General features: G+C 40.3%; 1 protein-coding gene across 1 annotated transcript in view; it reads right to left on the reverse strand.

Moving 5' to 3' along the window:
- Positions 1 to 6809: 6809 nt before the first annotated feature.
- Positions 6810 to 12500, reverse strand: part of LOC127905948 (LYR motif-containing protein 1-like) — a 9314-nt gene continuing 3623 nt past the window's right edge. Inside the window, exons 3-5 of the mRNA XM_052502916.1 lie at positions 7513 to 7573; positions 7383 to 7414; positions 6810 to 7275 (exon numbers count right to left, since the gene is read on the reverse strand). Of these exons, the coding sequence (XP_052358876.1) occupies positions 7159 to 7275; positions 7383 to 7414; positions 7513 to 7573 (210 nt within the window). The 3' untranslated portion in view covers positions 6810 to 7158. The remainder of the gene's footprint in view (positions 7276 to 7382; positions 7415 to 7512; positions 7574 to 12500) is intronic.

The raw sequence follows: 12500 nt of genomic DNA on the forward strand, positions 1-12500 counted from the left end.
CTTCCCTTTTCCCTCCAAACATAACGAGAGACAGAACGCGTCTCCTTCCTGAGCGGTATAACAGCTGCGTGGTCCCATTGAGTTTATACTTGCGTACTATTGTTTGTACAGATGAACGTGGTACCTTAATGCGGTTTTAAATTTCTTCCAAGGATGAACCAGACTTGTGGAGGTCACATTTTATTTTTCAGAGGTCTTGGCTGATTTATTTTGATTTTCCCATGATGTCAAGCAAAGAGGCACTGAGTTTGAAGGTAGGCCTTGAAATACATCCACAGGTACACCTCCAATTGACTCAAATGATGTCAATTAGCCTATCAGAAGCTTCTAAAGCCATGACATAATTTTCTGGAATTTTCTCAGCTGTTTAAAGGCACAGTCAACTTAGTATATTTAAATTTCTGACCCTCTGGAATTGTGATACAGTGAATGAATTATAAACTAAATAATCTGTCTGTGAACAATTGTTGGAAAAAATACTTGTCATGCACAAAGTAGATGTCCTAACCGACTTGCCAAAACTATAGTTTGTTTACAAGACATTAGTGGAGTGGTTGAAGAACAAGTTTCAATGAATCCAACATAAGTGTATGTAAACTTCCGATTTCAACCGATATATGTATTGTGTGTGTGTATGTGCATGCGTGCGTGCGTGTCTGATGCATTTAGTGCTCAAATCTCTGACAGCTGAACCGTGAGGTGGACAATTGTTTTAGGAAAGCACATGCTATACATGCTATCGTTTGAGTAGAGTGCACAGTTATTAAGTTGAAAATGTATTAATAAACCAATTAGGCTCATTTGGGCGGTATTGATGCAACATTTTGAACAGAAATGCAAGGGTTCATTGGATCAGTCTAACACTTTGCACATACATTCCTGCCAGCTAGTGGCCAAAATGTTGCGCCTGGGCTAACGTAATACATTATGGCATTTCTCTTGCATTTCAAAGATGATTGTACAAAAAAATTACAAAAAAGCGTATGTTTTTTTCTTTGTATTATCTTTTACCAGATCTAATGTGTTATATTCTCCTACATTCATTTCACATTTCCACAAACTTCAAAGTGTTTATCCATATCCTTGCTTCAGGTCCTGAGCTACAGGCAGTTAGATTTGGGTATGTCATTTTAGTCTAAAATTGAAAAAAAGTGCGATCCTATAAACCGTCTGCTATACAGATATAGGCATGCAGAAGGAGGTTAATTTGTAACTTTTTATCCCAATATTTTTTTATAAAGATATTATATTGTTAGATATTAGGAGTAACTCTGGTAGGCCTAAAACTTTCTTCCTCTCACCTCAAGTTCAACTGTTGGAGTCAGTTCATATCATAGGTCTGCAGTATACCCTGAGCGTACAAAACATTAGTAACACCTTCCTAATAATGAGTTGCACCCCCTTTTCCCCTCAGAACAGCCTCAATTTGTTCGGTCATGGACTTTACAAGGTGTCGAAAGCGTTCCAAAGAGATATTGGCCCATGTTGACTCCAATGCTTCGTACAGTTGTGTGAAGTTGGCTGGTTGTCCTTTGGATGGTGTACAATTCTTGATACACACAGGAAACGGTCGAGCGTGAAAAACCCAGCAGCGTTGCAGTTCTTGACACACTCAAGCCGGTGACCCTGGCACCTACTACCATACCCTGTTCAAAGGCACTTAAAGGATTTGTCTTGCCCATTCACCCTCTGAATGGCACACATACATAATCCATGTCTCAATTGTCTCAAGGCTAAAAAAATCCTTATTTAACCTGTCTCCTTCATCTACACTGATTGAAGTGGATTTAACAAGTGACATCAAGGCTAAAGCTTTCACCTAGATTCACCTGGTCAGTATTTGTCATGGAAAAAGCAGGTGTTCCTAATGTTTCATACACTCAGTGTAATAGCCACACCAAACCTTCACAAAGTTTCTAAACTTTATTAGGGTAATATCAAAAGTAAGTCAAGCCATTGTTTATAAGTTAAATGCAAGCAGGATATTATATCGTGGTAAACACAACAGTACAGGTTAAAGACAGTACAGTTTTGTTTCAACAGAATGAAACAAAACAAAAGGTTTTGAACAGGCTATTTTGCCAACCATACCAGTACCTACAATACCCAACAAATGTCAGTATTAGGCTAATGATATATTTTTTTTTTAACAAAAAGCCTATTTTACAAAAAGCCTACTTATAACCTATCTTAAAATAAATACAGAGCACACAACTAAAAAGACAGATCAATCTTAATTTAGCCAAGGGACATGTCTCAACATACATTTCAATGTTTAGCATATTAAAAGAACTGGTTCAGATTAATAAATAGGCCTACAATAATAACAGTTTGGTATATAAGGATAATAATGATACAAGAAATTATTAGAAATACATAAATAAATATAAATTATAATGTTCCAAAATTGCATCCTGCCTGAATAGCGAGTTGCACAGTAGCCTGCATTTGGCCATTTGTTTGGTATTTTAAAATATTCTGGTAATGTCTTCTCTCATGCAAATGACAGAATTGCATAAAATGTCTTTTCAAAAACACCTATTTTCTTCCAGACCCTGTTAAATTATCTCCACAGTGGAAATCCTACAAAACTTGTCTGCTCAACTGTATACCACTACACAAATGTGATTATGGGGATTAATAAATGTATGGGGATTTTGTATGGGGATTATGGGGATTAGTAAATGTACTACTGGTGACATATGTAATGGGGAATTGATGATAACCAACAATCAAAGGGCAAACAGTTAACACAATAAAACAATTAATGCGCAAGAATTGGTGGGAGGACGGCAGCTCAGCGCTTTATGGAGAGCTGAGCACATTATGGAGATGAGCTAATATTGTCGCCACACCCCCCTCCCTTCTTCTTGTTTCAGCATTTCAAATTATACTGAGACACATCATCTTTGCACATATTTTAGATGCATTGCTTTTCACTGACAGCCGCATCTCAATGATCGGCTAGGCCTATTGCCACGCGTGCTGCCCTAATTGCGGACTTCCCAAGTAGGTATAGGCCTTCTGATGGTTAAGTATTTTGAAATATTTGATTTATTTCTGTACAGACAGGAGTAGTTATATAATTTTGGCAAATATATTTCAATTTACTTTAGGCTGCAGTGGCTACTGTTACCGAATCTTGTCCTATGCTTAGGCTACTCATCACATTAGGAAATGTTGTTTTTGTTAGCCTGTAAATGTTAGCCTGTAAATGCTTTATTATAAAGGTAATTATTTTCGGCCCCTGCACTCAGCACCACCTACTCAAAACAACTTCCCAAAGCTATGCATACATGGGCACAGTTGCTGGAAATACGTTATTCCATAAGGATATTGAAAGGTACTATATGTCCATGAAAAGAGAACAGTCATGTCATATTGGAGGTTGCATGTTATGTGTACTCCTAGGACACTGATGGGTGCTCTGAAACTGAACCTGGTAGGAGCCCCCGAGGGCTAAGCAGGTACACGATAGTGCATTACTGTGTCTTGACTTTCACCCTAAGCTAACAGATAGTCTTCAGGTAGGCATATCGTATTTCATTGCATTAATCCACTACAATATGATTTGTTTTGTCTTGTTCTTTGCTTCGCTGAGTGTGTGGTGTTCAACTGCTCTGACAGCCTGATCTGCAAGGCCATCTGCAAGTTCTTCAATGGACTGGCACAATCCAGGGTGTGGGTCTGCTTCAACTAGTTCAACCGAATCGAAGTGGAGGTGCTGTCTGTGGTGGCCCAGCAGGTGCTGAGCATCCAGCAGGCCATCGCCAGGGACCTGAAGACCTTCATGTTCGAGGGAACCGAGTTGTCCTCATTCCTACCTACTCTAACTTCATCACCATGAACCCTGGTTACGCAGGCAGGGCCCTGAACTCCAGGGGGCCCCCATTGATTTTGTTAGTCACTCTCACTCAGGTATCATGAACATGGCACAAGCCATGGCAAAATGAATAGAATTGCATGAAAAATTGCTTTAAAGGTCTTGAACAGTCAAAATCATGTTTTTCACCAACATCGGAGAAGGAGGAGCAAGGTTTATATAGCTAGAAAGCTACTCTACTGGTGCCAAAATCTGATTGTAGGGTGTCCTAAAATATAATTAAAAGTTTACCCTATTACCCTATCTATCTTACCCTATCTATGGCGAGGATACTTACAGTACCAGTCAAAAGTTTGGACACACCTACTCATTCAAGGGTTTTTCTTTATTTTTACTATTTTCTTTCTTTCTTCGAAAATTAATAGTGAAGTCATCGAAACTATGAAATAACATTCCTCATGAAGCTGGTTAAGAGAATGCTAAGAGTGTGCAAAGCTGTCAACACTTTTTTGGTTACTACATGATTCCATATGTGTTATTTCATAGTTTTGGTGTCTTTACTATTATTCTAGAGGTGGAAGAAACGCACACTTATTTAGACGAGGTGCTGGCTAGCGGAGTATAACGCTTGAAAATTTAAAGGAGAGCTGCACACTCTAGGAGCTCAGACGCAATAATTTAACACACACAGGTGTCTGTAATCAGAGGCTGGGTGTGGCCTGATATCATTGGTTAATTGTCAGATATTTAAAAATAAAAAAATACCAAAAACATGAAAGGATAGCAAATGATCATAGACACAATTTGGCTACATAGGCCTACAAACATTTACAATAGCAAAATCACAATAATCACAAGAAGAGCTTCAGATCAAAGTCTACGTTAAGACCGAAGGGAGCAAGGGTCTTTAAAGATCCAGGCAGCCTCTCGTATTAACAATAAAATGTCGAGGTCATCACCTCACCCAGGGAGGGTGACATGTTCGATGTCGATATAACGTAGGGACGAAATCGAGTGGTTTGCTTCCAAAAATTGAGCCGCAACTGGGTAAATAAATTTTTTGCACCTAATGGTGCTACGACACACTGAGATTCGTACTTTTAATTTGCGCATTGTTTTACCCACATAGTTTTTTTACAAGTTATAAGATAAGTGGGGGGCTGTTTCTGAGATACTGGATCCGGGTAAAAGTGCAACATTTGCCCATTATTCTTTTAAAAAATGTTCAAGCTCTGTCAAATTGGTTGTTAGTCATTACTAGACAACCATTTTCAGGTATTGCAATAGATTTTCAAGTAGATTTAAGTCTAAACTAACTCGGCCACTCAGGAACATTCACTGTCTTCTTAGTAGCAGCTCCAATGTAGATTTGGCCTTGTGTTTTAGGTTATTGTACCACTGAAAGGTTAATTAATCTCCCAGTGTCTGGTGGAAAGCAGACTGGACCAGGTTTTCCTCTAGGATTTTTCCTGTATTCAGCTCCATTCCATTAATTTTTTTATCCTGAAAAACTCCCCAGTCCTTAACAATTACAAGCATACCCATAACATGATGCAGCCACCATTATGCTTGAAAATATGGAGAGTGGTACTCAGTAATGTGATGTATTGGATTTGCCCCAAACATATCACTTTGTATTCAGGACAAAAACATAATCGTTTTGACACATATTTTGCAATATTACTTTAGTGCATTGTTGCAAACTGGGTGCATGCTTTTGAATATTTCTATTCTGTACAGGCTACTTTTTTTCACTCTGTCAATTAGGTTAGTATTGTGGAGTAACTACAATGTTGTGGAGCCATCCTCATTTTTCTCCTACCACAGCCATTAAACTATTAAATAACTTTTTTTAAATCAACATTGGCCTCATGGTGAAATCTGTAAGGGATTTCCTTCCTCTCCGGCAAACTAGGTTAGAAAGGACGCCTGTATCTTTGTAGTGACTGGGTGTATTTATACACCATCTAAAGTGTAATTAATAACTTCACTATGCTCAAATGGATATTCAATGTCTGCTTATTTTTTTACCCGCCTACAGATAGGTGCCCTTGTTTGCAAGGCATTGGAAAACCTCCCTGGTCTTTGTGGTTGAATCGGTGTTTGAAATTGACTACTCGACTGAGGGACCTTACAGATAAGTGTGTGGGGTAGAAATGAGGTAGTAATTCAAAAATCATGTTAAACACTATTATTGCATACAGAGTGAGTCCATGCAACTTTTAACTTGTTCAGCAAATCTTTACTGCTTGCCATTAACAAAGGGGTTGAATACTTATAGACTCAAGACATTTCAGCTTTTCATTTTGAATTAATTTGTAAAAAATGTCAAACATCATTTGAATTTGACATTATGGGGTATTGTGTTTAGTGACAAACACATCTCAATTAAATCCATTTTAAATTCATGCTGTAACACAACAAAATGTGGAAAAAGTAAAGGGGCGTGAATACTTTCTGAAGGCACTGTAATCATTACATGACTTTAAAGGATAGGTCATTTGATGCAAACATACAGTAAGTAGGTTATAACTTTTCCATTGTATAAATGACATTATCACAATCGCTTGATTGCTCTACCAGTCTGTACAACAAAGGGAATTAGCCAGAACCAAGCACGACAGACAATGTTGATTTGCAGGTGGAATGATGCCCAATGAGCTTGCAAGGTTAAAGTGGGACGCAAGGTCTGATTGGCACTGCATTGTCCAATGAGGTTGTGGGTGAAGCCATGCATGTGCACAGCTCATGAACACTACAGAGTTTTATTTTATTTTATTCTCTTTATGCATGCTACAGAGGCTAGAGAACAATGATGTGATGGTGAAGTACAACATTTTCGGGACCACTTTTGGCTCGTGAGCGCTACTTTCAGAACTACTGGCTAAAAGGTATCGGAAAAGTACTGAGGAATCTAAGTATTTTTCTACCTGACAGATTTCATCTGTCTTTTTATTTATTTATTGAAAGCATGAATGCAGAGGAGTGGCATTTATCAAAACTCAATTTATTGACAGAATAAATAGTCAAAACAATATCATACATCTTTTTGGCTGACTATCTTACGGGACAGACAAGACTGACATTTTACATAACAGCTTTTGTCAGGAAATGCATGCATACATATACTCGGTAAAGTATACTGTTGCACAGACATGATGGATTGGATCCTGCAGTGCGAGTTGAAATTTGCTTGATGAACATTGATGTGCGTGATGAACATTGGATATAATTTACTTTTGTCATCTACAGCTGAGTGGTCATATGAACTCAACTCCTCCTGAGATCAGCCAGTGACGGTCTTCCTGTCCTTGGCAACATGAGTTAATCTAGTCTCAATTGTCTTCGTCATGTGACTGTAAGTAAACCGGCTTGGCCTGCTTCCTCATGCGTTGCTGTGCTTTCAGCTTCCTGCCTCTCTGGGTTGCCAGTCCCATTACAGGCAGGTAGAGCTGCAATTAAAGAACCAAAATAAAACCAATACATTAGACAATAGTGAAATGACACAATAGTTCCTGAAAGAGAAACATTTGTTCTGGTTTAGATGTCTGTCACTTACAGGTCTTGGATAGGGATTCCTGTAATGAAGACCTGCAAATTAGAGTGGAGAAAAATGTCACATTCTCACACCTGATACATTGCTAAATGAAATCATTAAAAACGTCAACCAGGCTGTCGTTGACACTTACCAATTCCTATCCTTGCCTCACATTCGTCTATGCACTTCTTTATTGATGTATGATCTGTCAGCTAAAGGGGATACACGGAACAGATAAAGAAGAATTTGAGCGACACCAGGCAACCTTTAGGGCCATCTTTTAGGGATAGGCATGAATAATAGAGTACTCGAATGACGTCAAATCTCGATCTTTAACCAAAGATCACATTTTTTTTCAAATATTGTACAATTATTCGGTGGAATGAGCTTTGTGGCTACCTGAACTGGCAAGTTACATTTTGTCTTGAAGACAACGTGAATTTGCTTCGACTCTAGTGTTCAATTTGTACATGTGCATTTGCGGGGCACAACAAAAAAGAAACCAAGCCAAGCATCACACCGTTCATCTCCCTAAATTCACTTTCCCTCTGTGTCTCAATCACTCAATTGCGTTCTAACCGTTCCCTCCACACACACAAAAGGCTTATTTCTCTCACAAATTTGTTTACATCCCTGTTAATGAGCATTTCTCCTTTGCTAAGATAATCCATCCACGTGACAGTTGTGGCATAGAAAGAAGCTGATTAAAAAGGCATGATCATTGCACAAGTGCACCTTGTGCTGCGGACAATAAAAGGCCACTAAAATGTGCAGTTTTGACACACAACACAATGCCACAGATGTCTCAAGTTTGTTTTGAGGGAGCATGCAATTGGCATGCTGACTGGAGGAATGTCCACCAGAGCTGTTGCCAGATAATTTTATGTTAATTTCTCTACCATAAGCCAACTCTACAATGTCGTTTTAGAGAATTTGGTAGTACGTCCAACCGGCCTCACAACTGCAGACCACGTGTAACAACGCCAGCCCAGGACCTCCACATCTGACTTCTTCACCTGTTGGATAGTCTGAGACTAGCAACCCGGACAGCTGATGAAACTGAGGAGTATTTATTGCTGTAATAAAGCTCTTTTGTGGGGAAAATTCATTCTGATTGGCTGGGCCTGGCTCCCCAGTGGGTGGGCCTATATCCTCTCAGACCCATGGTTGCGTCCCTGCAACTTCTGTGAAGTCCATTTAAATTGACTGATTTCAAATATGAACTGTAAACTCGTTGAAATTGTTGCATCGTTGAAATTGTTGCATTTATATTTTTGTTCAGTATACTTATTTTTTTCATCTGTAGTCCAATAAACTGCATGGTTCCCGAGTCATAGTGGGAGGGCCACACACCATAGCATCACGTGACTCCAAGTCATATATCAATATTTGCGCATAATGGCCTTTCCACTGCCATTTCTTACATAACACATTTTACCAACGCAAAAATATCAATTTCAAATTAACAAATACAGTGCCTTGCGAAAGTGTTCGGCCCCCTTGAACTTTGCGACCTTTTGCCACATTTCAGGCTTCAAACATAAAGATATAAAACTGTATTTTTTTGTGAAGAATCAACGACAAGTGGGACACAATCATGAAGTGGAACGACATTTATTGGATATTTCAAACTTTTTTAACAAATCAAAACGCAAAATTATTTAGCCCCTTTACTTTCAGTGCAGCAAACTCTCCCCAGAAGTTCAGTGAGGATCTCTGAATGATCCAATGTTGACCTAAATGACTAATGATGATAAATACAATCCACCTGTGTGTAATCAAGTCTCTGTTTAAATGTTTATCTAGCCAGCTAGCTAGCACAGTAGCCAATATAGCTAGCTAGCTGACACTACAGATAAAAGGGTTAGTTATCGTAATCTTTGCTAACAGTGGTGTAAAGTACTTAAGTAAAGTACTTAAGTAAAAATACTTTAAAGTACAACTTAATACGTTTTTGGGGGTATCTGTACTTTACTTTAATATTTTTGACAACTTTTACTTTACTACATTCCTAAAGAAAAGAATGTACTTTTACTCCATACAATTTCCCTGACACCCAAAAGTACTCATTACATTTTGAATGCATAGCAGGACAGGAAAATGGTCCATTCACACACTTATCAAGAGAACATCCCTGGTCATCCCTACTGCCTCTGATCTGGCAGACTTACTGAACACACATGCTGTTCTGGATGACTGTGTGATAATGCTCTCAGTAGCCGATGTGAACAAAAACTTTAAAACAGGTCAACATTCACAAAGCCGCTGGGCCAGATGGATTACCAGGACATGTTCTCAAAGCATGCGCGGGCCAACTGTCAAGTGTCTTCTCTGACATTTTCAACCTCTCCCTGACTGAGTCTGTAATACCTACATGTTTCAAGCAGACCACCATAGTGCCTGTGCCCTAGGAAGCGAAGGCAACCTGCCTAAATGATTACCGCCCAGTGGCACTCATATCAGTAGTCATGAAGTGCTTTGAAACAGCCCTGACAGAGCCACAGATGACACAATCTCAATCGCACTCCACACTGCCCTTTCTCACCTGGACAAACGGAACACCTATGTGAGAATGCTGTTCATTGACTACAGCTCAGCATTCGACACCATAGTGCCCACGAAGCTCATCACTAAGCTAATGACTCTGGGACTAAACACCTCCCTCTGCAACTGGATCCTGGACTTCCTGACAGGCCACGCCAAGGTGGAAAGAGTAGGCAACAACACGTCACGCTTGCCACGCTGATCCTTAACACTGGGACCCCTCAGGGGTTTTTACTTAGTCCCCTCCTGTATTCCCTGTTCACCCACGACTGCGTGGCCAAACACGACTCAAACACCATCATTAAGTTTTCTGACGACACAACAGTGGTAGGCCTGATCACCGACAACGATGAGACATCCTATAAGGAGGAGGTCAGAGAACTGGCAGTGTGGTGCCAGGACAACAACCTCTGCCTCAATGTGAGCAAGACAAAGGAGCTGATCATGGACTCAAGGAAAAGGAGGGCTGAACATGCCCCCATTAACATCGACAGTGCTGTAGTGGAGCGGGTTGAGAGTTTCAAGTTCTTTGGTGTCCACATCACCAACAAACTATCATGGTTCAAACATACCAAGACAGTTGTGAAGAGGGCACGACGAAACCTTTTCCCCCTCAGGAGACTGAAAAGATTTGGCATGGGTCCCCAGATCCTCAAAAGGTTCTACAGCTGCACCATCGAGAGCATCCTGACCGGTGCATCACCGCCTGGTATGGCAATTGCTCGGCATCTGACCGTAAGGCGCTACAGAGGGTAGTGCGAACGGCTCAGTACATCACTGGGGCCAAGCTTCCTGCCATCCAGGGCCTGTATAAAATAGGCGGGGACTTTGATCTCAAGCCCTTCTTATGAACAACATTTTTCCATTATGAACAAGTCTTATATATTGATATATTCTTTCAACAGCTTATTAGCGTACACCTAATATGTTCCCCCTGTTTGATGATGCTCCTTAAACATTAAGGTCGAACCAAAAGATTACATGTAACAAATATGAAATGAAATCGAAAATTATGTGAAATTGAATGAAACAATGTATGTTAATGCAAATATGTTGTAAAATATCCCATTATGTTTCTATATGATAACATTAGCGTCGTAGATTTAATATGCCATATAGTATTTTTTTAACAGTTTCATTAATTCATTTGAATTAACTTAATCATTATGACACACTCCTCACTATTGTCATTGGTTGCACTAATTGCACTGTTTGTCTACATAACCTGGGTCAAGTATTCATGACAATACCCCTGAGGAAGGCATAGTGATGCCCAAACAGTGGTAAATACCCAATAAATTGCTGGGAGTTTATACATGGAGTGTGCAACTTCATTTTGATAGTTTATGGTGTCAGAGGAAAAACTCATAAAGTTGTCAGAGACTCCAGTCACCCAAGTTATAGACTGTTTTCTCTGCTATCGCACGGCAAGCGGTACCGGAGCTCCAAGTCTAGAACCAAAAGGCTCCTCAACAGCTTCTACCCACAAGCCATAAGACTGCTGAACAATTAATAAAATCGCCACCAGACAATTTACATTGACACCCCACCATCCTTTTGTACATTGCTTGCTACTCGCTGTTTATTATCTATGCATAGTCACTTCACCCCCACATACACGTACAAATTACCTCAACTAACCTGTACCCCCACACCCTGACTCAGTACCGATGCCCCCTGTATATAGTCTCGTTATTGTTACTTTTTATTTGAGTCTAATTGGTAAATAAACTCAGCAAAAAAAGAAACATCCCTTTTCCAGGACCCTGTCTTTCAAAGAATTTGTAAAAATCCAAATAACTTCACAGATCTTCATTGGAAAGAGTATAAACACGGTTTCCCATGCTTGTTCAATGAAACATAAACAATTAATGAACATGCACCTGTGGAACGGTCGTTAAGACATTAACAGCTTACAGACGGGCAATTAAGGTCACAGTTATGAAAACTTAGGACACTAAAGAGGCCTTTCTACTGACTCTAAAAAACACCAAAAGAAAGATGCCTAGGGTCCCTGCTCATCTGCGTGAACGTGCCTTAGGCATGCTGCAAGGAGGCATGAGTGCTGCAGATGTGGCCAGGGCAATAAGTTGCAATGTCCGTACTGTGAGACAACTAAGACAGCGCTGCAGGGAGACAGGACAGACAGCTAATCATCCTCGCAGTGGCATACCGAGTGTAACACCACCTGCATAGGGTCGGTACATCCGAACATCACACCTGCAGGACACGTACAGGATGGCAGCAATAACTGCCCGAGTTACACCATGAACGCACAATCCCTCCATCAGTGCTCAGACTGTCCGCAATAGGCTGAGAGAGGCTGAACTGAGGGCTTGTAGGCCTGTTGGCAGGTCCTCACCAGACATTACAGGCAACAACGTCGCCCATGGGCACAAACCCACCGTTGTTGAACCAGACAGGACTGGCAAAAAGTGCTCTTCTCTGACGAGTCGCAGTTTTGTCACACCAGGGGTGATTGTCAGATTCACGTTTACCGTCGAAGGAATGAGCATTACACCGAGGCCTGTACTCTGGAGCGGGATCGATTTGGAGGTGGAGGGTCCGTCATGGTCTGGGGCGGTGTGTCACAGC

This window comes from Oncorhynchus keta, unplaced genomic scaffold (genome assembly GCF_023373465.1).
Source record: "Oncorhynchus keta strain PuntledgeMale-10-30-2019 unplaced genomic scaffold, Oket_V2 Un_contig_16569_pilon_pilon, whole genome shotgun sequence".
Taxonomy (NCBI): Eukaryota; Metazoa; Chordata; class Actinopteri; order Salmoniformes; family Salmonidae; genus Oncorhynchus; species Oncorhynchus keta.